Genomic DNA, 25,859 nt, shown 5'->3' with positions numbered 1-25,859 from the left:
AATTATACCCAGTATTAAACTTTGATGCTTTTAAAGGTGCCACTGGACGCAAACTTAGCTGCCAGCGCTTGGGAAATTTGAGTAAGCTTCCTTTTTTGTTTGATCCGAAGTCCGGAGAATAAGGACAAGTAACACGCGCCCGCGCTGACCTCAACCAAATGCCTGGAGGAAGAACTGTATTTTGCAGCGTTTAACGTGTAAAGGATCAGTCGCCGTCATTCATTCATTCATTCATTCATTCATTCAGCGGCCCTCCCTTTCGGCTCAGAGTGATTTACATTGGAAACTTACGTATAACGCATATACATAATATCTAATCTAATACAATAATAAAATAACGCAAGGACCACATTAGGCCCCTCCCCAGCTCATCGACGTCATCCCTTTTCCGGCTCCGTCACGTGCCATACAAGGTGTGGCACTTCAGCAGCCCTGCCGAACCCGCCTCCTTCCGTTCCCCGTGGCAACCAAACCGTCTCGTCGCCATGGTAGGGACGCGACCAGCCAATGGTGCGTCTCGTTGCTATGGAGAAAACCCGCCGGCCAATGGCCGGGCGAGTTGCTTCAAAAAGTGTTCGCCCACCAATAAGCAGCCGCATTCTTGTTGCCTAGGTAGTGGAGCAAAGGTAGGACTGGCCGGGCCCGGACCTCTGGCGGCGGCGGCGGCAGTGGAGCAGGTCGGCTTCAGCGTGGAAGCGGGAGGAGGGCAGGCTGGGCGGGCGGGCGGCCAAGACTTCGCCACATCCACCCCCTCCTCTTGGGCCTGTATGCAAATATAGGCAATCACGGGGCGTGTCCTGGCCGGTGGCCACGCCTCTCCCGCTTGAGCGCCTCAACCAGCGGGAGAGGTGGGCCGCCTCGGGGCCGGGGTTCGCCCCTGGCAGCAGGCCTACAAATGTCACCTTTTCCCGTGGGAGGACCCCTCTCCTGAGTCTGGGTGGCCTTTGAGCGCCTGCAGTGTGTCCAGCAGACCGCGGGGCGGGGCTGGGTTCTGACCCTTCAGTGACTGTAGCCCCTCAGGTCTCCCTAGGCAGCTGCTGGAGCCCCTCGCCTGCCTGAGGCCCTGCTTCTTCCTGGCACCCTCATTAGGCGACTCCCCTGGTAACTATGCTGAGGGAAGGGTGCGAGTCCCCTTGGTTAGACGCTTGCCTCGTGGCTCACAAGTGTCTTTCTGGCTTCGGTGTGGGGCAATGTGAGATGCTCCCATTGAATGGAAAGGCTACCCGTACTTTTTTCCCAACTACTTAACTGCGCCACCTTGAATGATGCTTTCTATGCAGGAGAATCAGGGCAATGAGGAGCGGTCGCATAACAGGGTGCCTTGGAAACTTACTGCTCTGAGCAGGGGAGGACCCTCCCGGTTTATTTGCATGGCAGTGTGGAACCTTGTTAATAGTATTCTTCAGGTTCTCATTTGCATATTTGTCACACCTAGGTAGGATTTGTCTTCGCAGCATTGTGCTCTGGGAAGGTGTTTCAGGGAGAGGAGGTTGCTGCGATGTGTAGGTTCCAAACAGGCTCTTCTTCTTCTGTTGTCTTTAATATCACTTCTCTTTTCTGAGATAGGGGAGAGCAAGTGGCTCTCCTCTTCTCTCTGGAAATCGAGCTCTTTGGATGCCAAAAGTGACTGCTCCTTTCCTGCTCCATAGGAATCCCTTGTAACAACCTGCCGCAGAGAGGAGGATGAACCCCTTCTGCTGGCAGCGAGGTTATGATGGAGATACGCTGTGGCGGCCTCGTGTTCAGCTCCAAGTTTGACTCGGGAAACTTAGCTCATGTGGAGAAGGTGGAACACCTGGAAGGGGAAGGCGACAGTTCTGGGAATGGCAGCAGTGCTGCCTCGATGGTGTTTGGCTGCTCCCTTCCGATTGCCGACTATGAATTCAACGTGTGGACCAGACCGGACTGCGCAGACACGGAATTTGAGAATGGAAACAGGTAAAGTGGATGTTTAGACAGGCAGTGAGCCTCTTAGGCTTGTGAGAGGGAAGGGAGAACTTGGATTATCTCTCAGAACCCTTTTAGATGTATGAACCATTGTATTTCAAGGATGTAATTGACTCAGGGACCCATCAAGGTTACTGTTCCCAAAGTTTTTATCCAAACCTTTACTGACTTTGGGTATTAATTGGCATCCTGTGTGCCTCTGTTGTTCTGATGCAGGGCCACGTTTCCCAAGGCTCCCAGGATGGGAGCTCTTGCTTTAGTGTTGCAGGAGACTGACTGCTTCTTGTGGCTGACACCCCTCTGGCTTATTGTATCCATTGATGGCTATGAGTCCTCCCACTGGTGCCTGGCTGATGTACAGCCATTCATCTTCTTCTTTACAGAGAGTCCCTGAGATGAATTGTAGCTAGAGGGACTATGAGGAGGGTGCCAAGCAAATGAAGTTTTTTTTGTCCTACGGGTCTCTCCGTGGGGCACTATATGGGAAAGTATGCCCAGTGTCTCCATACACACCTTCCCCACAGAGCTGGGGACCAGAATCTGAGCCCTGACTGCACACCTATCTGACCGTCCTTATTTTTCTCCTTGTCTTCCCTGCCCAGATCTTGGTTTTATTTTAGTGTGAAGGGGGGGATGCCAGGCAAGATTATCAAGATCAACATTGTGAACATGAACAAGCAGACGAAGCTCTACTCGCAAGGGATGTCCCCATTAGTCAAGACTGTGCCTGTCAGGCCCCGCTGGGAGCGCATCCGCGAAAGGCCTGCCTTCGAGGTATCCGTGTGGCGAGCCCCTCGGGGGAGAACTCCAGATTGGTGCGTTGGGGTTCACGCTTGCCTGCCCTTGGGCACTCTCCTGCATTCCTGTTGCCTCTGAAAGCAGCACGTGACTGGGGGGGACTCAGTTTTTTTCAAGGGTGATGGTGGACCATGGACTTGCATGATCCAGGTGTGACTTGGGCTGCACGTGGCAGGGGAAGGCAGGAGTGAAGCCTTCAGGCTCCAGTCAACAGAAACAAGTAGGCAAGGAGCCCTGACTCCAACAGCTGTCATTCCACTAATGTTTCTCCTCTGAAGTTCCCTTCTTGGAATTCTTTATCATAGAATCATAGAGTTGGAAGGGACCTCATGGGTCATCTAGTCCAACCCCCTGCACTATGCAGGACACTCACAACCCCATTGCTCATCCACTGTAACCTGCCATCCCCATTTTCCATGGTTCTGAGAACTGGAATAATGTTTTCCTTATGTGTTTGGCTTCTTGGAAAAACCTGCCTTCGGCTTGGTTTCGTGTCATACTGTTCAGCTTTATCACCCTTCATGTTTTTAAGTTTGCTAGGGAGGGACTGTGGATCTGTGGAAGAGTGCTTGCTTTGTGACCAGAAGATGAACCAAGAGCCTGATTTGTTCTGATAAATTGGAAAATAGAGTCCACAGATTAGGCTTATCCATTCTTTTAGCTTTCTTTTGTAGCACCAGATAGCAACTGGTATCTCGGAAGACTTGACTATGTTGCTTTAGTTTCCTTGTGGTTACATCAAGGAAAACAGAAAGCACGTTCCTTCCTCCATACAATGTCTTCTGCTTCTCCAAACTCCGCTTGCTTTGCCCTGATTCTGGGGTGGGTGGGTTTGCCAAGCTGAGAGATAAGCAGATTCATTCCCAGGGGCCGCTTCACACCCCCTGGAAAGGTGTTTGGTTAGAACTTGCAGCTCTCAACACAAGGCAGAGAGATACTTTGAAATGGGTGGTTTTATATTTGGCGAACTTGAAAATTACCTCTGGTTCTTTAGTGCAAGCTAGCGTCATATTGTTGCTATCACTAGCCCTTTTTGAGCTCGCCCCCTCTAAAGGTTTGGAAGGTCCAGAAAGAGCCAGAAGATATCTCTGTCTCTGAAAAAAATAAGTGGGAGGGGTTTAAAATAGGCATTCAAAAGCCAAAGGAAAGGTGGAGGGCAGGGTAGTGAGCAGAAATTGCTGGGAATGTAATCCAAATGAAAGTTTCTGGAGTCCAGAGCCGCAATAGGATAGAAGCACCTTAGCAGTATGCTTGTGGTTATTGCTACCTGTCAAGTTGCAGGCAGTGAAGCTGGGAGTGGGCAGGGATCGTGCCTGAACAGCGGGAGTTCAGCAGCTGCTTTGCCTCTTGTGCAGATGGTGGATACCCAATTTGTCTTGTCCTTTGTGCATCGCTTCCTGGACTGCCGAGGTGCCACCACCTACTTTGCCTTCTGCTATCCCTTTTCCTACACGGAGTGCCAGGACATGCTGGTGCAGCTGGATGCTCATTTTGCAGAATGCAAGCACCTGTCTCTCAGCAGGTAAGCATGACCTGCATCAGTGACAGCACCACCCCTTTACACAATCAAGGATCTGGTACAGTTGCCATGTGAAGAACTGTCTTGCTGTGGGAGAGGCCCTGGGCATGGGGTGGGAGGTTCTGGATTGTCCAAAGATTCCTGAAGGCCCAAAGCCATGGTATTGATACAGCACTCATCAAACTGCAGTGTGGTATAAATGTTGGAGCTTTAGACTTTTCTTCCTGTGCCTTAACATCCAGGGACTCCCTGACTAGGCAGACAAAAGTGGCCATTCTTTGTAGGCAGAGCCTGCTGTTGCTGTGATTGCTCAAGCATGCATATGCTGCAGAAAATATAGGGAGCTGCTTCTTGGTTGTAGAGGGCAGGTGAGCAAATATGGAAGAAGCAAAACTACCCTGGGGGTTGGATGGGCAAGGCTACTTTATATGTTCAAGGGCAGATACTTCAGCCAAGGCCTAGTTAGACTAAGGAGGCCAGTTTGGATTTAGGCACATTTTTCTCTGCTATGATTAAACCAGGGTCTTTCTGCTGAGGACTAAGGTCTTATTTGTAAGGCCTATGGCTCTGCTGTTTCTCTTGTGATTCCTTTAGGTAAAGGTTTTAATTCCTTAGAATTGTTTCAGATGTAAAACTCAGAGTGAGATAGGCTTCCCCCATTCGTCTGGCAATCCTGCTGAGCTTGGATATGTGCTCACTGCACTTCCAGCCCTTTTATTTATTTATTACATTTATATACCACCCTCCCCTAAGGCTCAGGGTGGTTCACATGAAACGCATAGGCAATTTTAAATTGCCCTCCAACTGTTGTTCCTCCCAAAAGGAGGAGAAAGACCACAGCCTGGGACTTCAGGGAAGACTGGTTAGGCTTGGAGATTCAAGAAGAAGTTGGGAGGAAAGGATAGTTCCAGATAGCAGCAGTTCAAAGTACTTCCTTAGTGCACAGTGGTCCTGTTGCCCAGTGGTATTTGGATTGGGTGCACCCTTCCCATGCTCAGCACTGGGTCTTGGGGGAGACTGGACAAGAAGATTAAGAAGTAGGAAAAAGCTTGTTGTGGATGACCAGCAGTTCCCCCGATCACAAGATGGTGTGTGTGTTTTTCCCTCGTGGCGTGAATACATGTCTGGCACTGTATTGTAAAACACAGAAGCATAGCAACCCCCACTCTAGGTATAATCCAGCCTCAAATCAAAACCAGAGGTTTGGCCTGGGACATGGATGATCAAAACAGAACAGGGCCTCTGTTTTTGGGTGCTAGTCAAACTTGATCCCTTGGGGTGGAAGAGTGTCTTCTTCCTAGACATAGCCCTCTTTTTGGTAATGTTGTTTGAGGTACTGCTCTGCGAAGCCTTTCTTTTTGTTGAGGAATAGTTTGGGTGTTCAGACTAGTATATGACTGTGTGCCCCTGTCCACTAGCCAGGAAATATCCTCAGGCTGGTGTGGGCTTTCTGGGGCAGGGCAAGGGCCCTTGTTGCTTCTCCTCTGTTCCCATTGCTGCCTTTGGTGCTGTGATGATTCTCTAAGAGTATATGAATTGCCTTTCTGGGTCAGCCTTGTTCAAGCCAATCCTGTTTTCAGAAATGTCCATCCCAATGCTCATGGGAAACTATAAAGCTGATGGCCATTTCCTGCCACTTGTCCACTGAGTTTGATATTCAGAAGTATTTAGGAGTCTTTTTCCCCCTCCCCATAATTACTAATTGCCCTGTCCCCTGTTAAATGGTCATGTTTTGAGTAGTGTCCATCTGCATAGTTTGTGATTAATTAATTGTTCAGATTAGGTAGGCATTGTGTGAAGGAGAGTTGGCTTAATCTGAGTGAGACCGTAGATGGTAGCTGCCTGTCCTAGCATAACTCTCTTATTCTACTCCCTTTGTATTTCGCTGCAGGGAACTTTTGGGTATCTACAGCAGCCGTTGCCAGGCTAGGTGTGCCAGCTGGCAGGGTTTGTTCTCAGGAATTATCTCTTCCTTCATCACTCAGTCATGGTCCTCTTTGGCCTCCTCCTTGAACCAACTGGACATTATTTTGTTTGTGCAGGTGTTGGAAGGCTGGAAAAGATTTAAGTTCTTGTGGGAATAAGGATAGTCTGAACAGGAAGAGAAGTTCCTTCCCCTACTCTTTGTCCCATCTTGGCGCGGTCATCATTCTTCCTTGGTTTTTTTTCATTTCCTACTTTTTAACATCTGGAGCTGCCTAGATGAAAGTGGGAGCAGAGAATCATTGATCCCTACTGGGTAGCCATCTTAGCCTGTAGCACCATCGTAAAGCAGGAGTCCCGTGGTCTCTTAATGTCTAACAAGATGTGTTTCAGTCTAAGCCACAGCTCACTTAATCAGTGCAAATGAGGAAGTGAACTTCTGACTTGTGAAAACATCCTCTGGACTCTTGTTTTGTTTCGGCTTGGCATTGCTGTTTGTACCGGAGCACAGGAGGCTGGGACTGAGCCTCCGAAAGGGATTGAGTTGAGCTGAGGGTGGGCAGCAGGCTGGGGGAAAGCTAAACTGAGCAGGACCCTCACTTGTCCATTTAAACTAGTGTCCAGCGTTGTAACGCAATTAGTCGGAGGGCAGGCACAGACCCTAGAAAGGCTGCAGGGAAGCCACGCCCCACCGCCCACAGAGCAAGAAAGTGCCCTAGAGGAGGACGCGCAAAGGGGAGAAAGAAGGAGGCCCTACCCAGGGATATGCCGTAAGTGATTGACTTGATTATCTCCCCAGATATAGGTGATCCCTCCAAGTGGGAGACGGGGAGCCAAGGGCTGAGAGCGACAACCTTAGTGGTAGACCTTTGGGGCACTGTAAGACCAGCTCTTTCACACTGTAGGGAGAAGGCTGCTGTCTCCCAAAGGTCCACTCTTGCTCTCTGCCAGGAGATCAGCAAGGGGGGGGGGCTCATATTCTGCAAGGATGAGGCAGGATGAGCCAGTTGGCCATCAGCCCCCTTTGGGACTTCCTTCTGGCCTTGTGCTGTATTGCTGGCTGGGGCAAGTCCAGACAGACACCTGCGGCTAGGTGGGCAGAGCTGGAGGGTGAGAACTGCTTGAGGAAGCGCTGATCCACTGTAATGGAACGTGTTCATCCTCTCCAGCTCACTAGATACCATCTATTACCATCGGGAGCTGCTCTGCTATTCCCTGGACAAGCTCCGTGTGGACCTGCTAACCATCACCTCATGCCACGGCATGCTGGAGGAGCGGGAGGCCCGGCTGGAAAAGCTATTCCCTGACATGAACACGCCCCGACCTCACCGCTTTGTGGGAAAGAGAGTGAGTTGGCGTGCTGACCCAGCAGGGGGTTGTTTTGTGTGCAAGACCCCAAATGACCCATCCTGGGAGGCTTTTCCTTAGGGCACCCGGGTGGGTGTTTGCTCAGGAATCAGCTGGAGGGAATGGAAATTGCTAGGCTATAGAAATAGCCACAGATCTATAGCTGAACATTGCAAGTGGCCTTTGCAGCTTTGACCAGCTAAATGGGGTGTTTTTTGGCCCATGCCTCCAAAAGCATAAGGTGGGGAGGGGCAGCAGAGAATTGGGAAGCAGACCTCTTGCTCCTCAGTGTTTCCCGGGAAGCGTCTCTAGTTCTTTCACTCCCCCGGCCAGGTGTTCTTTCTCAGCAGCAGGGTGCACCCTGGAGAGACACCCTCCAGCTTTGTCTTCAACGGCTTCTTGGAGTTCATCTTGCGGGAGCAAGACCCTCGAGCCCAGATGCTGCGCCGCATGTACGTTTTTAAGCTCATCCCTATGCTGAACCCAGACGGAGTGATGCGGGGCCACTACCGGTGAGTGCTGCTGCAGGCACTTTGCTCTCAGGGAGTGGATGAAACGGGCACCTACCTATATGCGGCCAGTAGTATGGGTGGGAGGGGAGCAGGTCCGTGGTTTGCTGTGGCTGCACCCTCGTGTTTACCATTAGCCCTTGTAGAGGTTTAGCCAAGGCAGCAAGACAGGGACAGGCAAGGGTCTGCTAGAGAGCATCTAGTCAGGCTGCCACTGATAGAGCCAGCACAATTTCCTATCATAGTTCTGCCTCCATGATTTGGAGGAAGGTAGAAGAGACTCCTTGCTCCTGACACAGGGCACTGTGGGTGAGGTTGCTGAGCAGTGATAGGTTTAACATTACTTTCCGTAGCATGGGCAGGGGTTGCAGCTTCTCATCTTCGTAGCAGGTCCAGTATAGAATCTGAGCGGGTGACCGTGCCCGCATGCCAAGGAGGGAGGCATCTTCAGCCAGCCTGACTCTCCACCCAACTTGCCCCCTCTCTTCCCCACAGGACAGACTCGCGTGGAGTGAACCTCAACCGCCAGTATTTGAACCCGGATGCGGAGTGGCACCCTGCAGTATACGGGGCCAAGGCTGTCATGCTGTACCACCATGTCCACAGTCGCGTTCAGCCCGGCTCCCCTGACTGGCGGACCCACGTCGTCCCCCTCGGCACCAAGGCGACAAATCAGCATTCTGAGCGCAACTGCCCCCCTGCCGAGGAGGCCCCCCTTTCCAAGCTGGAAAAAGCCAACAACCTCCGCAACTGTCTCAGAGATGCCTGCGCCCCCCCGTCTCAGGACCCCGAGCCTTCGGAGGCACTGGGGATGAAGGACCTGGATACCTGGATCCTTTCCAAAGACCTGGCCTCTGACTACGGTGAGAATGAAGCAGAGAGCCCCTTGCCCGAAACCATCCCACCGCAGGAGAGTGGGCTGGCCTACTACGTCGATCTCCACGGGCATGCCTCCAAGCGCGGCTGCTTCATGTACGGGAACAACATCTCCGATGAGGCCTATCAGGTGAGGAGTGGAGGAAACATCCAAGGACCAGTCAGAGCTGATGAGACCTGTCATGTGATGTGCTTCTTTGAGCCTTTGTGGTTGGGCTTCTTTGGCTGGCAGCAGGTTGCCCTCTCAGAGCACTGTCTAAAGGAACAAGTTGGAATGGTGTATGTGCAGTATTTATGATATACCCCTAAAGGATTGACATCAGTCTCCCCTTCCCTATTTTATCCTGACAACAACCCTGTGAGGTAGATTAACTGGACAGTGTGGGACTTACCCAAGGCATGTTTCTGTGGCAGAGTGGAGATTTGAACCTGGGTCTCCCAGATCCTAGACCAGGCTTTCTCAACCCGGGTTTTATGAAACCCGGGGTTTTCTTGATGGCCATGAATGGATGGGGGTTAATTAATTTTGATGTATTTTTTACATTAATGTTAAACATTTATTGGGTGATATGACCATGCATGATCATGTTAACCCACCCACCCCTCCCAAAATTATGGGCTTGTAGGGGATGGGAAGGGTAGGCTCCGGGTAGATGTGTACACAGCTATGTTTCCTAACCATAATCTGCCCAATCACGCCACTTCTGGGGTTTCTCGAAACCTGAGGAATGCTTCAGGAGTTTCCCAAGGATAAAACACTGAACTGGATTGATACAGTTAGCACTCCATCATTCTGTCTGTATGCTTACTAGTCAGCTAATCCCCACTTGGGGCAACTCAGCTCCATTTTGAAGTACATGGCTGGACCTAAAGGTGGCACATGGCCCTAAGACCTTTTTGTCACTGTAATATGCCTTGCAGTGGTAGAATGTTGTGCACAGTCATGTGCTTCCACCCATCAGCAGATAGGTATTTGAAAGGTTGTCACTTGGAGGAGGGTAGGATGCTGTTTCCGTTGGCTGCAGAGGAGAGGACACACAGTAATGGGTTTAAACTACAAGTACAACGATATAGGCTAGATATCAGGGAAAAAATTTCACAGTCAGAGTAGTTCAGCAGTGGAATAGGCTGCCTAAGGAGGTGGTGAGCTCCCCCTCACTGGCAGTCTTCAAGCAAAGGTTGGATACACACATTTCTTGGATGCTTTAGGATGCTTAGGGCTGATCCTGCGTTGAGCAGGGGGTTGGACTAGATGGCCTGTATGGCCCCTTCCAACTCTATGATTCTATGATTCTAGGTAAGAGCTGAATGAACTATTGTTGTCCTTCCTGTGGTTCTGTCTTTTATCACTGCCTAGAGATTGGGAGCTCTGTGTGTGTGTGTGTGTGTGTCATACAGCTGCAGAAAATAACAAATTTATTTATTTATTCATTTATTTATTTAGCAGAAATTATATACGTGGTGGCCACTGTTCATGCTGTCTGGGTCAAAGGAGTGCTTTCCAAGGCAATGCCATGCTTGATCACCCAGGCTTGTTTCATGTCCTGTGGTTTATTCATTGGAGGGCACTGGGCCCACTACCGTCCCTTCTGATCCAACACATCTCCTCCACTTTCCCATCCACATTCCAAGCCTAGCAGCCATTTCTCAGTAGTAGAAACATGAGAGCCAGAAAGATACGGGGAATGGGTTGAAACTGTTACATGGGCTGTTCCTTGAGGCTGGGCTGACCTGGAGAGGGTAGCTGACCATCATATCTTGCCAGCTGTCTGCTGCTGCTGGCTCTAGCTCAATACCTCATAAGGGTCTTCTGCAGGTATCTTCCAGCTGTCACCAAATAGTTGTGAATCCCTGTGACAAGCCACCTCTCAGCTGGCTTCAGTTTCTTTGGATCCTTGTTTTCTTGCCACCTGTGCACCCCCCCCCTGGAGGGGTGGGGTGGAGATTGTTCTGCAGTGGGTGCAGTGGTCCCTTTCCTGCCCCAACCTCTCAGCTTTGATCTTGCAGGTGGAGAACATGCTTTTCCCTAAACTCATCTCCTTGAACTCAGCTCACTTTGACTTTGCGGGCTGCAACTTCTCGGAGAAGAACATGTATGCCAAAGACAAGCGGGATGGACAATCTAAGGAGGGCAGCGGGCGAGTGGCCATCTACAAGGCTTCGGGCATCATTCACAGGTATGCACCCTGGTGGGGTTTTATTAAATTTCTGTATGCTTGCCCCTTCTACATGTGCAACTGCTGGGCAGCTTTGACTCTTAGAAGGAAGCCCTAAAGCTGGATCCTAATACCGCTGAATGTTACATACATTCTGAGTCAGGAATGTCCAAACTGAGGCTCTATGTTTATGGATTATAGCTACCATGACCCCCTGACAAGGGCTGGAGAGCCACAGTTTGGCCATGCCTGCTCTGAGTAAAGGGTCACGTAGTTTGCATGATTCTCATTCTGGAAGAGGTGGAGATGGAAGTCACCTGCAGCTTTGCCTACCTTCCTGGCTTCTAAAACTTCACCAGGTCTGGGAGAAGGGAGAGGGCAAAGGTTGGGATTCCTCGGATGCTGAATCTTGCTCTTCGAACTGGCTGCCATTCTTGCCCAATGCCGACCAGCAGATCCACCCATCTCTGACACAGGACCAGGCTTTGTTACCATAGAGAAGAAGACTCATGCTGAATAGCATAACCACTTGACAATACCTGGAAGATCCCAGTCTCCTCCACCTTCCTGTGTGATTTTTCAGGAGAGTTACTCACTCAAGGATTCTGGCAGAATGAGCAAGCTGGCTTATACTTTGGTGTTCTTTGGACCACAAGTGTGGTTGCACTATTGAGCTTACCGAAGCAGGGGAGGCCAATGCTGTATTGGTATTTCGGTGACAGGGCAAACTCAAGGTGTGATAGGTCACACCTGGGCCAGTCCATTTTACCTGTAGGGCAAACTGGAGCATAGGTAAGGCGGTGATCTCATATGGTGCTACTATCTTTTCTCTTTTTGTCCTGTAGCAACCTGGGGGTTAGTATGTTTTTCTATCCCCAGTCCCTGATGTGTTCACCGCCACATCCTGATAGTTGGCAAAATCCTTTTGTGTGTGTGTGTGTATGCGTATGTGTGTCAATAATGATAGCCTTTGCTTCTGTTTTCTAGCTACACGCTGGAGTGCAACTACAACACAGGGCGATCAGTGAATACTGTTCCGGCAGCCTGTCATGATAATGGGCGGGCAACCCCTCCACCTCTCCCAACATTCCCCTCTAAATACACAGCAGAGCTATTTGAGCAGGTACCAGTTTCCTCCTTTCTCTCCTCCACCCCAGTAATCCTAGGTAAGCTGTATAGTTCCAGGGTTTGCTTTGGTGCAGGATGGAAGCCCCTCCGAATGATGCTGGTCACATCCAGGAAAGCCCCTCCAGCCTAACAGGAAATGGAACGAAGTTTTGAGAATAGATGAAGGTCCTGACCAAGCACAAGACTCACAACTAAGCTGTTTTGCTTAGTTAGTGGCAGAATCTGCTCAGAGGTCTGCTGAGTAATGCCCCTCCCCCAGTGTCTCATGTGTCCTAGCCTGATGACCAGGCATCAATACAGCGAATGGGTCCGGATTCCCGAATCCACCTGCTGCCCCTCTGAAGGTGGGTCATGAGGATTGATGCACCTGTGGCAGACTTTTGCTGCTGTAATGAGGAGATCTCTGGAGAAACCTTTAATTGGAGCATCTCAAAAGAGTCTTTACCAGGGACCTGATCTGGCTCTCTAGGCTTGCAGTCATGGGTGTTGCTGTTCCTGAGATGTAAATGAACTGCATGATTTTGGAAGGCTGAGGATTAGACCCTGGGCCATACAAGATGGATAAGATTAAGGAAGACCTGTCAAAGCCTGTCCAACCTGTAACCTGCCCCATGTCATGCTTCCTCTGTTATGGTTGCCTGGTGCTTGGGAAGCCTCCAGTTTCTGTGGCCCACAAAGCGCTGGCATGCTGCATACAGCCTGGAACTTCATCAAATGCAAATCACTAAATGCCTAGCACCCTTGGCCTCTCCCAAGAAAGACATTTTGACAGGATGCAAGGGAATTGAACAGACTTCTCCAGACAGTGGGTGTATTTTTCTCTAAGAGGAATATCAAGAAGTTCAAGAACTGTCACATTGGGGAAGGGGCTGTGGCTCTATCATTGAGCATCTGCTTGGCAAACAGAAGGTTCCAGGTTCAATCCCCAGCATCTCCAGTGGAATGGATCAGGTAGCAGCTAATGTGAAAATCCTGTTCCTGAGACTCCAGAGAGCTGTTGTCAGTCTGAGTGGAGAATACTGTCTTGATTGGTCATTGGTCTGTTTCAGTATAAAGCAGTTTCAGGAGCTTGTGTTTGCAGCGGCCACAAAGGAGTGAGCCACTCCATGCTAGGGGGCCCACGTGTTTCTCCGGGCCTGGCAGACCTCTCTGACCATTTGTATCAAGCTTCCAGCTGCCTCTATGGTTTCGCCACTGGGGCATTCTTTTATGAAAGAGCGTAAACACATCTGTGGGCCAGGCACATAGGAGACAGAGCGTCTCATACTGGGATATTATCCGCCCCCAAAGGTAGCTGATAAATGACAGCCCATTGAGGGGCTGAGGGCTGCTCCTTGAGTAACCTTGGGTTGTTGCCTTGGGCTGAACAGGCAGAAAAGGGGGAGGGGAGGACACAAATAGGCTGTCAGAGGATCTTGGCTAGGGACCCTTGACGTGTCCAGCTCCCTCCACTGAAGAGAAAGGGCTCCCAGCTGCAACAGTATAGAGTTTTCTTTGACTTTTCCAGCCCTGTCTAGAAACCACATACTTTGGCCACAATGCCCAAGGTCTGGTGACATCTCTTGCCGTACCCAGGTTGGAAGGGCGCTGGCAGTCGCAGTGCTGGACATGGCGGAATGCAACCCCTGGCCGCGGATCATCCTGTCTGAACACAGCTGCCTTAACAACCTGCGAGCCTGGATGTTGAAGCACGTGCGCAGCATGCGGGTCTTGACAGGCTGCAGCCGGAGGAAGGGCAACAAGACCCCACCTAAGGGGGGCAAGTAAGAGACTGGGCTGGGGCCCCTGGCGTCCGTTGGCTGCACAGCAGGGATAGCTCACCTTGATTCTCAGAAGATAGCTGGAATTGGGGCGGTGGGGGGGAAGAGAGAATTGAATTTCTGTCCCGCAGACTCACTTGGACCCTGTTGTACCTGTGCAGGTATCTCTTCCCTCCCCAGCCAACCCACTTCCAAGGCTTTGCTGTGCTGTTCAGCAGGTGCAGCCAGCCACCTGCAGCTCTGGAAGATGACTGCGTAGGTCTTTTTTCTGAGCATGTTCAGAACCAAGGCCTTGCCTAGCATGCTATTGCATGTGGCGGAGGAAGCAGAAAGCCCTCTTCTTTCTAGCTGCAGTTTATTGGAAGGGGGAGGTAGATTTGTTGATCTCCTGGAGGCATGGAGAACCCCAAAGCTGGCAGTGGTTGTGGGGGAAGCTCCAGAGGGGGGATAGGTTCCTGAGCAGGGGTTCCATGCCTTCCTTTACCAGCCCATGACTGAGTAATCCTTTGTGGGGAACCATCACCGGACACAGGGTGCTGGAAGGGTGAGGCTGTTCCTTAGAGCCCCATCCTTGCAACCTAATTTGAGACCAGGGTGTCCTGGAGGAGCGGTTGCCTTTAATAAATGCTAGTCACCTGCATGTAGTTTCAAATGGGGATTCAAATATGCCCTGTGTGTTCTTCTGATGCCAGTATCAGTCCTCAGACTCACACGTATGGGATGCATGGAACTGCACGTGAGAATTTTAGTACCTTCACTTACGGCAAAGATATCAAAAGGGGGGGGGGGGAGACACGAGGTAAATCCAGATGGGTGGTTCTAGTTCCCAAAACCTTGTGTGTTATGCCCGAAAGCAAAACCCTGGTGCAGGACTGGTTGCCCCAGCTCTTCCACTGACTTCTCCCATTTCCTCCCAGTGTACTTTCTGCCTCCTGTTCTGAGAATTCTCTGTGCCGGACCCGGAGCTTCAGCAACGGCACCAGCGGGAGCGGCGGCAGCCAGCAGACTTCTCCCCAAGTCAAGACCTCTCCTAGCTTCACCTTCAGCTGCTCCCGGTCTCCTGTGCCTATGGGCATGGGCCACAGCCCCCAGAAAGGGGCCTCGAGGGTGCTGGCACTCGTACGAGGTAAGCTGCCTGGCCGATCCGTAGCAGGAGTGATCCAGTGGATGTGGGAGTGGATCTGTTGCCGACAGTGGCGCCTTTGAAGGCACGATGCCTCTTTCTCCAGAAATAAAGGTGGCTTTCGGTGGAGCCCAAAAATCTTGTGAAAACTGTCCATCTGTCAAACTGAGTGTCCTCTCCTCTCCCCCTGCCTTGGGAGAGGCCAGAGTTCAACAGCTTGTCCAGGGCAGCAAACAGAAACAGGCAGATAGGCCTGGGGGGTGGGGGAGGCAGTTCTGCGGCAACTAAGTGCAGAATTGGCATGTCAATTTTTAAATTTAGCTATTTATAGTGTACTTTTCTCCCCACTGAGGATCCAAAGCAGGTTACAACATTGTTATCCTCACAATAGTAGCACTGAAAGGTAGGGTAGGCTGGCCCAAGGTTGCCCAGTAAGCTTTCATGGCTGAGTAGGGATTCAGACGTGGGTCTCCCACATCCTAGTCCAGCACTCTAGCCACACATACAGCCCACATATTTCCATTGCACCTCCAGCACCTCCCACCAAGTTCAGCTGCTACTACCCTCACCCCCCCCCCCACACACACACATCCCCTACACACCCCTTCCTTCAAGGAGCTCAGGGCAGTGGGTGTTTCTTTAGAACAATCCCATGCTGTAGATGCAGCTGAAAGAATGATTTGGCCAAGAGCATCTAGCTAGCTTCAGAGCTGGACAGAGACATGCAGCAGCCCCCCCCAGTCCAAGTGCCCCAGCTTATACCTGAAGATTGGTGACTCCAAGAATACCCAGCTGTGCCAATACGCCCATCAGAGTCAGTTCCCCTTCCTGACTCTAGTCCCTTGCAAACAGCCTCTGCCACAAGAAACCACTTAATGTGAATCTGTCTCCATCCTTCTGCTTGCTTGTTGGAATGGCTCCAATCCCACCTATGCCCAATTGCTTTCCGGTCTGTTCAGACTTGACTGCTGGGTAGGAAACAGATTTAAACCCAGGCAGGCAGGCAGTCCATCTATTCCAACTGCAGTCTGGCACTGTCAGCCCACTCCTGAGAGAGGAGGCAGTTCTGTCTTGCCCAGAGCATGAATGGACAGATGGACATATAAACCAGAGGTGGACTACAATTCCTATGAGCTCCTGCTATCTGGAGAACCACAGTTCTCCCCGTTCTCCTGGACTAAACCAGTTCCCTTTTATTTCTTGGTTTGCGGCTGAAGACAGATGGTGACCAGAGGAAGGCAGCCTTTTGGACCAAGTGTAAATTTGGAAAAAAACATTGCCCTGTGAAGCTGCTGGCATCAAGGGGACACATAAAAGAGTTGTACTTGGCCACTGCCATGCAGGGTGGAAGGCCAGCCCTGCAGCGCTACTGCCAGCATCTCAGGGGGCTTGCCTCAGACACAGCCAAGGACTCAAGAAGGGATGGCAGGAAGAGGCCCTGCTGGTTGCCTTCTCTCACACTGCTGATCCCAGTGGCACTGCCATGGCATCCAGGCCATCCCCCTTTGGGGGCAGAAAACCAGCCCTGTGTACCAAACAAAATGATCCAGCCAGCACATCTGTCTGTGTGTGGGGGGGCACCCTGATGTAGACATTGTCAGGGTGCTTTGAGCAGTTGATGCAGCAGAATCCTTCTTTGGCACATCATGGGCCAATCAATGTTCTGCTCTTTTCTCACAATTCATTAATTAATTAATCACACCTACAGTCTGCCTTCCTCTTTGGTAGGACTCAAGGTGGATTACATAAAAACCCATAAAATCTCCGATCCTGAAAAACCATACACTTCCAGATGGCAAAGAGAAAAAGTCGTCCAGTGTGGAAAACCCCCTCCACAACCATCCACAAAGGGTTCATAGATGATATAGTAAAGCTGGGGGGGGGGGCAAAGCTCTTAAACAGCCTGGTCTTAACCAAAGACCTGGTGGAAGAGCTCTGTTGTACAGGCCCTGTGGAGGTTTGACAGCTCTGTTAGGACACAGCTCTCCTGGGAGCTCATTCCACCAGGTTGGGGCCAGGACCAAAAGAGCCCTGGCCCAGGTCGAGGCCAGGTGTACCAACAGATTAGTACCTGCAGAGTGCAAGGCCCTGCGGGGGCATAAGCAGACCTACCAGCTCATTCTCTTATGAGGTACCATTGAGTATCACACACTTGTTGAACAATGCTGGCAGGGAGGTGTGGGGTAGGATTGCCAAATTCGCTGTCCTTCTACGGTTCAGTGACCCGCAACTACTCAAAGCCATCAGAACAAATCATGGGTTGGTTCAGAACGGACAGGGCAGAACTGGGAAGGGGGGGGGTCTTCAGTGTGCCAGTGAGGAAGCTAGTCCTCCTGCGGTCATGACTGTCAAGTCCAGACAGGTGCTGCAGAGTTGTGGCTTGACAGTAAATTCCATCAGAGCTGGTGCCATTTACCCCTCTTGTGGCTATTGGTCTAATCCTCTGTTCCGCATTTGAGGGCACTCTGAGCCCAGTTGCTATGTATTTGCACCTGCCATTCAGCCCCGTCTGTTGGAGACACAGGAGAACTGACCACTGATCAAAAACATCTTGGCCTTGGCTTGAGCCTAGAGTGTGGATCTTTCGTCCCTCCCTGCATTGAATGTGTCTGTTGCTCAGGAGCCCTTTTGGGCCAGCTCTATAGAGGTGATGGGAGCTTGGAAAGGCAGGGGAAGTGGGCAGAAAGGCCGCTGGTCTCACCTGGCCTTTTGCTTGTCTCTCCTTCTGCTTAGAGCCGCGAGTCCAGGAAAAGCAGCGCCATCCGCATCAGACTTTGCTGCGAGCTGCGGTGAGCAGCATCCAGCTGCCTCCTAGCCTCGGCTCTTGCCCCCTCACAGCCACTCTCAGCGGGTCAGGTTTGTATCCCATCCCCTGCTTATGTGTACCCGTGCTCTCTTTCTGTGGCCAAAGACTGCCTCTCTGCCACAGCCGCTCCAGATTTGCCGCCGTCTGGGTAAATCAGCCACAAGGGAAGCCAAAGGGCTACAGGCTGCATGCCTGCTTGGTGTTGTGTACTCAGCCGGCCACTCCAGTCCCGTTCCCCCTGCCTAGTGCACACACAGAACATGGTTGTGCGAGGCTGCCTAATTGTAAATGTATGGAGCACAGCCATACACTGTCTCTGCAGCTGCAGTTTTTCTTACAGAGTACAGGGCATCGCTCATAGTACTCCTGCTGGCCTGTGTTCCCCTAGCACAGCGATTCTCAACCTGGGGGTCATGGCCCCCGGGGGGGGGGGGTCGATCGCCCCTTTTCCCAGGGGCTGCCGCCACCTTCCTAATGGCGCAAGGGTTGCGTGTGGCAGCTCCGGTGATCACAGAAGGCCGAGGCGGCCAGTGTCGCCGGCACCCCTTCCATCCGCGGCACTGGCCACCTCAGGCAGCCATGATTGCAAGAGCCCAGGGAGGCATCTGCCTTTGCCTCATGTTCTGTTCAGCCGTCATGCGGGAACTTTGAAGTGTGACTCCCTGATGCTGGTCTGGCAAGAACCACACAGGTCTTGTCAAAGTGGATTCTGCCCCTGGGCTTCCAGTCATAAATGAACCCCTTGGGGTGCCAGAGAGTGGACAGCGTAATGCGATTTAATTCTGCTTCCCAGCTTGTGATCTGTAAGCAGAGTGGTGGTGTGAACTGCAGTCTCCCAGAGCCTTCCCTACCTTGCTGCCAGACGACGTAGTAAAAGAAGTGCTGGAGCAGTTTTAAAGAGAAAGCCAGGTCTTTCAGAGGTGTTTAAAGTCTTCAAGTCAAGTCTGCAGGAGACACACACCATTCCCTTGCTTTGCTGAGATCAAGGCTTCCTATTGGCTCAGTTGCTCCGATTGTAGGCTCAAATTTGTTTGACTGAGAGGAATTTTTTTTCCATACTTTTTTAAACAAGTGGGAGCAATACTTGGCTAAAAAGTGTGACAATTTAAACAGATAATTACATGGGAACCCATCATCCAGTCTTTTTTTTAGTTTCCACCTTGCTACACAATGTGCCCAAACTCAGAGGGACCTTCTGTGGGGGATGACCTTCCATTAAGGAAGAGTTGGGACTTTCGGGGTATGATGCAGGCTGGATCCTAGTGGCTTTTGGAGCAGTGCAATCTCAGCAGGGCTGAACACTCCTAAGTGGGGGCACGGACCGTGTCCCTTTAGGAAGGGGGAACTTGCGCTGCCTTCAGCTCTCTGTGCAGTATTACAGAGCTGGGCTCTCAGGGCCAGCCTAACCAGTTCATGAATCAAACATATTATTGCAGATACATTAATCTCCCCAGCCTCTCCAAGTGGACAAAATCCCCACCACCCAAAAAAAAAGTTTGTTATAATGCCTCTTGTTTAAGAGAAGAGCCAGTCCTGGGCATGCAGAGGTGCCTGAGCTCTGGACAGTAGGTTTCCAAGTGATACAGGCAAAAGAGTGCTCATCATCCACTTCCTTTAACTTGTCTCTGGTGGAAGAACCCTGAAAACGGAAAGGACTTGCAAGAAACATCCTGGAGGAGCTGGAATGGCTATGGACCAGCCTAGCTTTTTCCAGGAGGGAACTGTACCCTGGGAAGTGAAACCACCACACAGTATGGGGAGCCATAAACATGCCTAAAGGCCAACAGAGCAGCGCTTTGCACTTCAGCTCCAGCAATGGCATCTTTGCTAAACTAGCTGTCCATCAGTCTTCTGAAGGAGGCCTTAATGTCCCTTATTTCAGTGTTTTCCCACACAGTCTCAAACTCAAGAACAGGACTGGCTGTACTGTCCAGGTGGCAAAGGCCAGGGCCTCCAGTGATCACTGTCAGGAGACAAGCATGCAAGTAGCAGTGAGCAGCAGGTGGAGTTGGCTCTTGCCTTTCACAGGCCCAGCCCTAGAGTGGCTCAAGAAACCTGCAAGCAGCACCATGCAGAGGAGGAAAACTGCCACAGTCTTGGCACTGGCAAAAGAAGGGCCAGCTGAAAGATACTGTTTCCGTGAGCCAGTTTAGAGCATTCTGCTATTGCACCACAATGCGGTAGGGGAGAGGACTGTGTTCAGACAGTACATTCTGATTGTACTTTCCAGGGAACTTTTCCCACAGCTGGTGGCTTGTTAGTCTATCATAGGGGGAAGGGGTCAGTCACTCACTCAAGATCACCAGGGAATGCCTCCTCCAGCATAGCCTTATACCATCCAGTGAGAACTTCCTGTGCTCATTGCAAGAGGCTAAAGCTAAATGCTATCTGACCGAAGTGAATGTGGGTGTAGTTGGGGAATATGATACGATACGTTGGGATATCGGATTTCTAGGGGGCATCAAGAAGTATGACCCTACGTACATTTTGGTCTCTCTTGGCCCAAGCAGCTCTTCTGCTCTGAGACTATTGTATGTACTGTAATCTTGGCCCTATCACAAATGGGGATGACGCTAGCTTCCCACTCTCATTGATCATACAGGGTCTGGCCATCGTGGACTACTTGGGGATAATAAGGCAAATACCTTAGCAGTGGCCTGCCGTGGTCTGCAAAAGGCAGAGCATTCCCGAGAGGAGCTACATGCCCCTCCACCATGCAGCCTGGCGCTGCTCCAGGTAAATGGAGAGAAGGGGGTGGGGGCTGCTTTACAAGACCAGGTTGCAGATAGCTCTCCTCTGGATGAATCCAAGAGCAGTACTGTAGCCTTGATCTGCGAGGGGCAGGTAGTTGCCAGGCCAAGGACAGCGCTGCATTTGCCAACTAACATGAGCCTTGGCTTGTATTCTCTGCCCCTGCCCCAAGATCCAGCTGCCTGCCCACCCACCCCCTGACCCTGTACCTACCTCTTTGCTCTTCACAGCTGAAAGAACCCAGAGCCTTCCTAAGCCAAGTGCTTGGGCTGCATTGTTTGTGTGCTGTCTCCCTCCTGACTTCTCTTTCTTTCTCCAGAATCTCTCAAGGCGACTGAACAGTGAGAAGCTACCAGAGCCATCCAGGTAACGGACACATAACGAGAGCCATCCAGTATTCATGCCCAGTGGGGGTCACAGAGGGAGCTACGTGACTTCCCTTTTGTGCCACAGGCCATATGGAAGGGCCATCCTTTTGGTGGGGCGTGCGATCCCACATCCCCTTCCCTACGCTCAAGAACCTAAGAGTGACTAGTGTACAACTCCCCAGGGATAGGGGCCTACCTACCGCCTGACCAGTTCCAGTGGTTGCCCTAAACAGCAGGACAGTAAGGACTTGGTGGCCTGTTGTCCCAGTGTTCCTGCTCTTGCTGTTCCTTCAGCCTGGAGATTCTGGTCCCCCGACCAAGTCGGATCCCCATCCGTAGGAAGACCCAAGGCCAGCATCTGCTCAGGCTTCAGGGCTGCAGCAATGACTCTTCTCTTAAAGTGTGGAAGTACATGCCTTCGCAGTTGCCAGCACAGAGTTCTCTGCCAGGTATGTTCCTGCACGGGGATGGGGGAGCTGCCCTGCAGTCAAGCATGCTGTGCCTCAAACAGGGAAACGTGCATTTACGTCTTGCCCCCAATTCCCCGGGGGATCTCACTGCTGCTGGCCCATCCATCTTCTCCTCCTCTACCCTTCCTCCAGAGTTCCCGCTGGAAGTGCCAGAGCTGAGTGTAACGAGCCAGAGGGAAGAGCCGCTTTTTCTGTGCAACTCTCCCAAGGTGTTGGTGGACGAGGTACGGGAAGGGGGGAGATCTGCTAAGGAAGGTGCTGCAGCACCCCTCATCTGCAGCTGCTGCCCTCCCCTCAAGCACCTGTCCCATAGGCAGCGGAAGAAGCGCACTCCATGAGCCGTGGGCATTTCCCACCCTGCCGCTTGGGAGAAGGAGGGCAGCGTTAGCCCCTGCCAGTCCCCTGAGGCAGATCTCTCTGTTGCAGCATCTCCCTGGGCGTACAGATTCCCCCCAGCTCACCTACCACAAGATCCTGTCTTTCTGCACAGAGGCCTGACTTGCCAGGGGGGGCTAAGCAGCCAGCCTGTTCCAGCTCCTTGGGAGCCTCCGCCCCACAGCCTGCCAGGCACCGGACGACTCCACGTGCCTCCTTCCGGTGGGAGAGATCTGCCGAGACACCTTCCCTGCTGCCATCCCGCAAGTTCCCATCCCATCCGTCGCCCCCCTCCTATCCCTGCCCTTTTAAACCAAAGCTGCTCTTTTGGCCACAGCAGCCGGTGCTGGCTTGGAGCCCCCCTTCTGGGTGCAAGAGCCCCCTTCCACACGCTGCTCGCAGTCAGCCGCACAAGGCACCAAAGGCCTAACCCAGACAGCCAGGCCTGTCTGCCTGGAGCCCCTTTCTCAGCTACCTTCACCAGGACCTGGGCTTCTGTCTCCCTTTGGTCTATCATCGGCTGTTCCGGCAGGAGGCGGCAAAAAGGCTCTCGAGGTGGGGGATCTCCGTGAGATTGGCTTTCCCACACCGTGGACATCCCCATCAGCAAGTCGTGCTTGGACTCTCTTGAAAAGGCCGATTCACCACCCAGCCAGCCTCCCCTCCTCCCCAGTTCCTAGGCGGGGGTCGCTGCCACCACCCTACGGCCATTTCTGCAGCTGTACATAGTTGGATACTGGCTCGGAAGCTATTTTTGACACGAGATTGTCTTGTAACACGTTTCTATTAATAAACTTGGTTTGACAAAAAGAGAGGAGCCCCTGCTGCCCCGCGGCGCCACCCCTTCCTTTCCGCCCCGGCCAGCCCCATCGCGGCTGCAGGCGGGTGGGTCTCGTCCCGGGCGGCGGCGGCGGCTGTTGGCGGGGCCTTGGTGCCGGGCGGTGTCCGCTCTGCCGAAGGAAAGGAGACGGGGTGAGGGGCGGCCGGTACAGGCCAAGGCGGAGGGGCAGGGGAGGGGCGCGGGCGGCCACTTGCCTGCCGTGGGGTCGGGGGGGGGGGGCTCCTCACTCCTGCCTCTTGGGGTTGTTGACGGCCACGTAGTGATAGAGGACCACGAGCAGGAAGAGCGACACGCCCAGCATGTTGGCGAAGATGGCCAGCTGCACGTCGGTCACCATCCTGGGGAGGGGAGAGCAGAAATGGGGAGGGGGAGCCGATGTCCCCCCCTCGCCCGGGAACAGGGGCCCGGGCGCCTCCCCACCCCTCCCCCGACACTCACCTCGCGGCTCGGGATGACGCTGCCTTGCGCCACGCGAGGAGCTTCCCGGCAGGCGCCTTTGTCGCACTTCCTGTGCCGGTGCGGGAGGTATTCGCCACGCGGCAGCGCCCCTAGCGGCGAAGGGCGCCGTCGCCACTCCCTGCTCGGCTTTCCGGGGCAACAGGGGGGAGTAATGGCAAGGCTCCGGTACGCGAGGTTTGCACAGAGTAGCAGGCAGCTCTTCCTCTCTGGGTCTCGCTCACACTGGCTGCCATCGTTCACTACTGCCTGTGCCGTTTGCTTTATTTATTTGTGTGTGTGTGTGTGTATAAAAGCAAACGACAGGCAATGGGGAAGGGTGCCAGCCAGTGAGTTATGTGTGTTCGCGCGCAGAGAGAGAGACTCGTGGCAATTCAGCCGATACTATGTGAGTCGAGCTTTGCGGCCAGGGCTACGTGGATGGTTAGTCGGCAGTATAAATAACTGGTCACAGTCATATTGATGGCCAGCGTGGTGTAGTGGTTAGAGCATTTGGCCTAGGACTTGCAGTTGCCGGGTTCAAATCTCCCTTTGCCCTTGAGACACTTGTTAAGATAAGGTCTGCTGGATCAAATCACTTGCCCATCTGGTCCAACGTCCTGACTGACAGGGTGGCCGTCCAGTTGCTCTGAAGCGCCAGCAACAGGGCATAGAGGCCAGGGCCTTCCCCCAATGTTGCTTTCTGGCACTGGGATTCAGAGGTTTAGTGCCTCTGAACCTGGAAGCTTTCGTCAATTACCATGGTTTGTAGCTACTGATGGGCTTATTTTCAATGAATCTATCCAATCCCCTTTTAAACTGTTTACTCCTGTGGCCATCACTACATCCCCGGGTAGCAGATTCCACATTTTAACTACTTTCTGTGTAAAAAAAAATATTTGTGTCTATCCTGAATCTGCTGCCCAACAGCTTCACTGGCCGCCTTCAAATTCTGATATTTGGGAAGGGAGAGAGAATTCTTTTTGTCAGTTTTCTCCAACCCACACCTAATTACATATCATGCTTCCCCTTAGTTGTCTCTTTTTTAAACTGAAAAGTCCCAGACTCTTCAGCCTTTCCTCCCTCTGATCCCCTAATCCTCTCAGTTACCCTCTTCTGTACTTTTTCCAGCTCTGCAATGGCAGCTGAGAGACAGTGACCAGAACTGCATCGTAGATCAGTACAGGGGCATTATAGTGGCAGTCTTATTTTCAGTCCCTTTCCTAATAATCCCTAACCTAGAGTTTGCCTTTGTCACTGGTGCAGCACATGGGATGACACTTTCATTGAACTACCCACTATGGCCCCAAGATTTTTTTCCCCTCTCAGTCCCAGCAGATTCAGAATTTCAGATCTCACAAGCCTATTCATGAAATGGGGGGGGGGGGGCTGTTCCAGTTTGTAGCACCTTTTATTTACCAACATTAACCTCTATAGGCCATATTCTTGTCCATTTCCCCCATTTGTGGTGATCCTCCTGGAGCTCTTCACTATCACCCTTGGTTTTCACCATTCTGAATAATTTTGTGTCATCTTCAAACTTGGCTCCTGCACAATTCATAGAATCATAGAGTTGGAAGGGGCCATACAGGCCATCTAGTCCAACCCCCTGCTCTAAGCAGGATCAGCCCTAAGCATCCTAAAGCATCCAAGAAAAGTGTGTATCCAACCTTTGCTTGAAGACTGCCAGTGAGGGGGAGCTCCCTAGTTCCAGATAATTCATGAACAAATTGCACAATACTACCTCCAATACCAATCCTCAGGGGACCCCACTGCCTCCTTCCTTCCATTGTGAAAACTCCATTATTCATATTCTTTGCTTCCTGTCTTTTAACTAAGTTTTAGTCCATAAGAGAATGTGTCCTCTTACTCCATGACCACAAAAAGGAACTAATTGAGAAAACCTCCAGATGCACCGTGTCCAGGAAGTAATTAATAAAGAATTATGGATGAATGAAGCTGTTTTGAAAACAGCAGAGCCAAAGAAGTTTTGGGGGGATCAGAAGAAGTGTCTTTGCAGCACATCTGACTTTTTAAAATGGAAAGCAGTAAAAAAAAGCAGCACATCTTCCCTGTGAAAAAAGATGTATTTAAGCACTGCAAGAGAGCAAGTAATAAAATATTGAGAATCTGAAACATTTAAAAAGCAAAATGGCAAAGGATTTAAACCTGTAGTAACTCTTGGACACTTTAGATGGCTACCTGGCGCCTCAATGGTGTTTAAGGGAGGAAAGAAAGATCATTGCAACAGGTCTGAAAAAAGGAGCAGAGTGTTGACTGTGATGTCATCTAAGTTCTTCATGCAAACACTGAGATCGAAGCATGGAATTTTCAAATAGTTGTATAGAACCAGCTTTTTTGAAGCACGAATTGTTCACATGCAAAGACTGACAAAGGTACTGCATATTTTAAGATTTGGCCTAATTAATTACTTCCTCAAATACAGGAGTCCCCAGCACAATACCCGTGGATGCCCACTGACACCTTTTCTTGCATTTGCCAAGTATTTTTTAGGAAGAGGGTGGGTAGGGCTTTTGCCCAGCAAAGCTTCTGACTTGACTATTGGAAATTTAATTGGCTGTGCTGCTTTTCTAAATGTTCTTTGACAGCATTTGCCACGACAGCCCAAAAGATCTGCACTGTGTCACTGAAGTTAAGCTGTGATGATCATTTTGTGGCTGGCTCTGCCTCTTGTGGCAGCCATTTTGTTGTTGCATTAGGCCAGTG

General features: G+C 51.5%; 2 protein-coding genes across 7 annotated transcripts; one reads left to right on the top strand and one right to left on the bottom strand.

Moving 5' to 3' along the window:
* The first annotated feature begins 591 nt into the window (after positions 1-591).
* Positions 592-22,668, top strand: AGBL5 (AGBL carboxypeptidase 5). Of its 6 annotated transcripts, none has more exons than XM_077330389.1 (18): positions 592-677; positions 1,650-1,938; positions 2,550-2,721; positions 4,101-4,267; positions 6,805-6,957; positions 7,357-7,534; positions 7,868-8,046; positions 8,539-9,049; positions 10,927-11,096; positions 12,063-12,198; positions 13,779-13,966; positions 14,881-15,089; positions 17,820-17,942; positions 20,495-20,628; positions 20,963-21,009; positions 21,306-21,460; positions 21,614-21,705; positions 21,972-22,668. In XM_077330389.1, the coding sequence occupies exons 2-18, from the start codon at positions 1,712-1,714 to the stop codon at positions 22,284-22,286; spliced, it is 3,156 nt and encodes a 1,051-aa protein (XP_077186504.1). In that variant the 5' UTR covers positions 592-677; positions 1,650-1,711; the 3' UTR covers positions 22,287-22,668. The 6 variants fall into 6 exon arrangements, with proteins under 6 accessions (XP_077186504.1, XP_077186543.1, XP_077186523.1 ...); XM_077330428.1 differs by having other exon boundaries at positions 21,908-22,189; XM_077330398.1 differs by lacking the exon at positions 592-677 and adding an exon at positions 860-1,101.
* On the bottom strand, positions 22,622-23,035 carry OST4 (oligosaccharyltransferase complex subunit 4, non-catalytic). Its single transcript, XM_077330451.1, has 2 exons — positions 22,892-23,035; positions 22,622-22,806 (listed from the first exon to the last, which is right to left on the bottom strand). The coding sequence occupies exon 1, from the start codon at positions 23,032-23,034 to the stop codon at positions 22,921-22,923; it is 114 nt and encodes a 37-aa protein (XP_077186566.1). The 5' UTR covers position 23,035; the 3' UTR covers positions 22,622-22,806; positions 22,892-22,920.
* Between the last annotated feature and the right edge of the window lie 2,824 nt (positions 23,036-25,859).

This window comes from Paroedura picta, chromosome 1 (genome assembly GCF_049243985.1).
Source record: "Paroedura picta isolate Pp20150507F chromosome 1, Ppicta_v3.0, whole genome shotgun sequence".
NCBI lineage: Eukaryota > Metazoa > Chordata > Lepidosauria > Squamata > Gekkonidae > Paroedura > Paroedura picta.
Note: the sequence above shows the minus strand (reverse complement) of the source record. Positions and strands in the feature narration are given on the sequence as shown.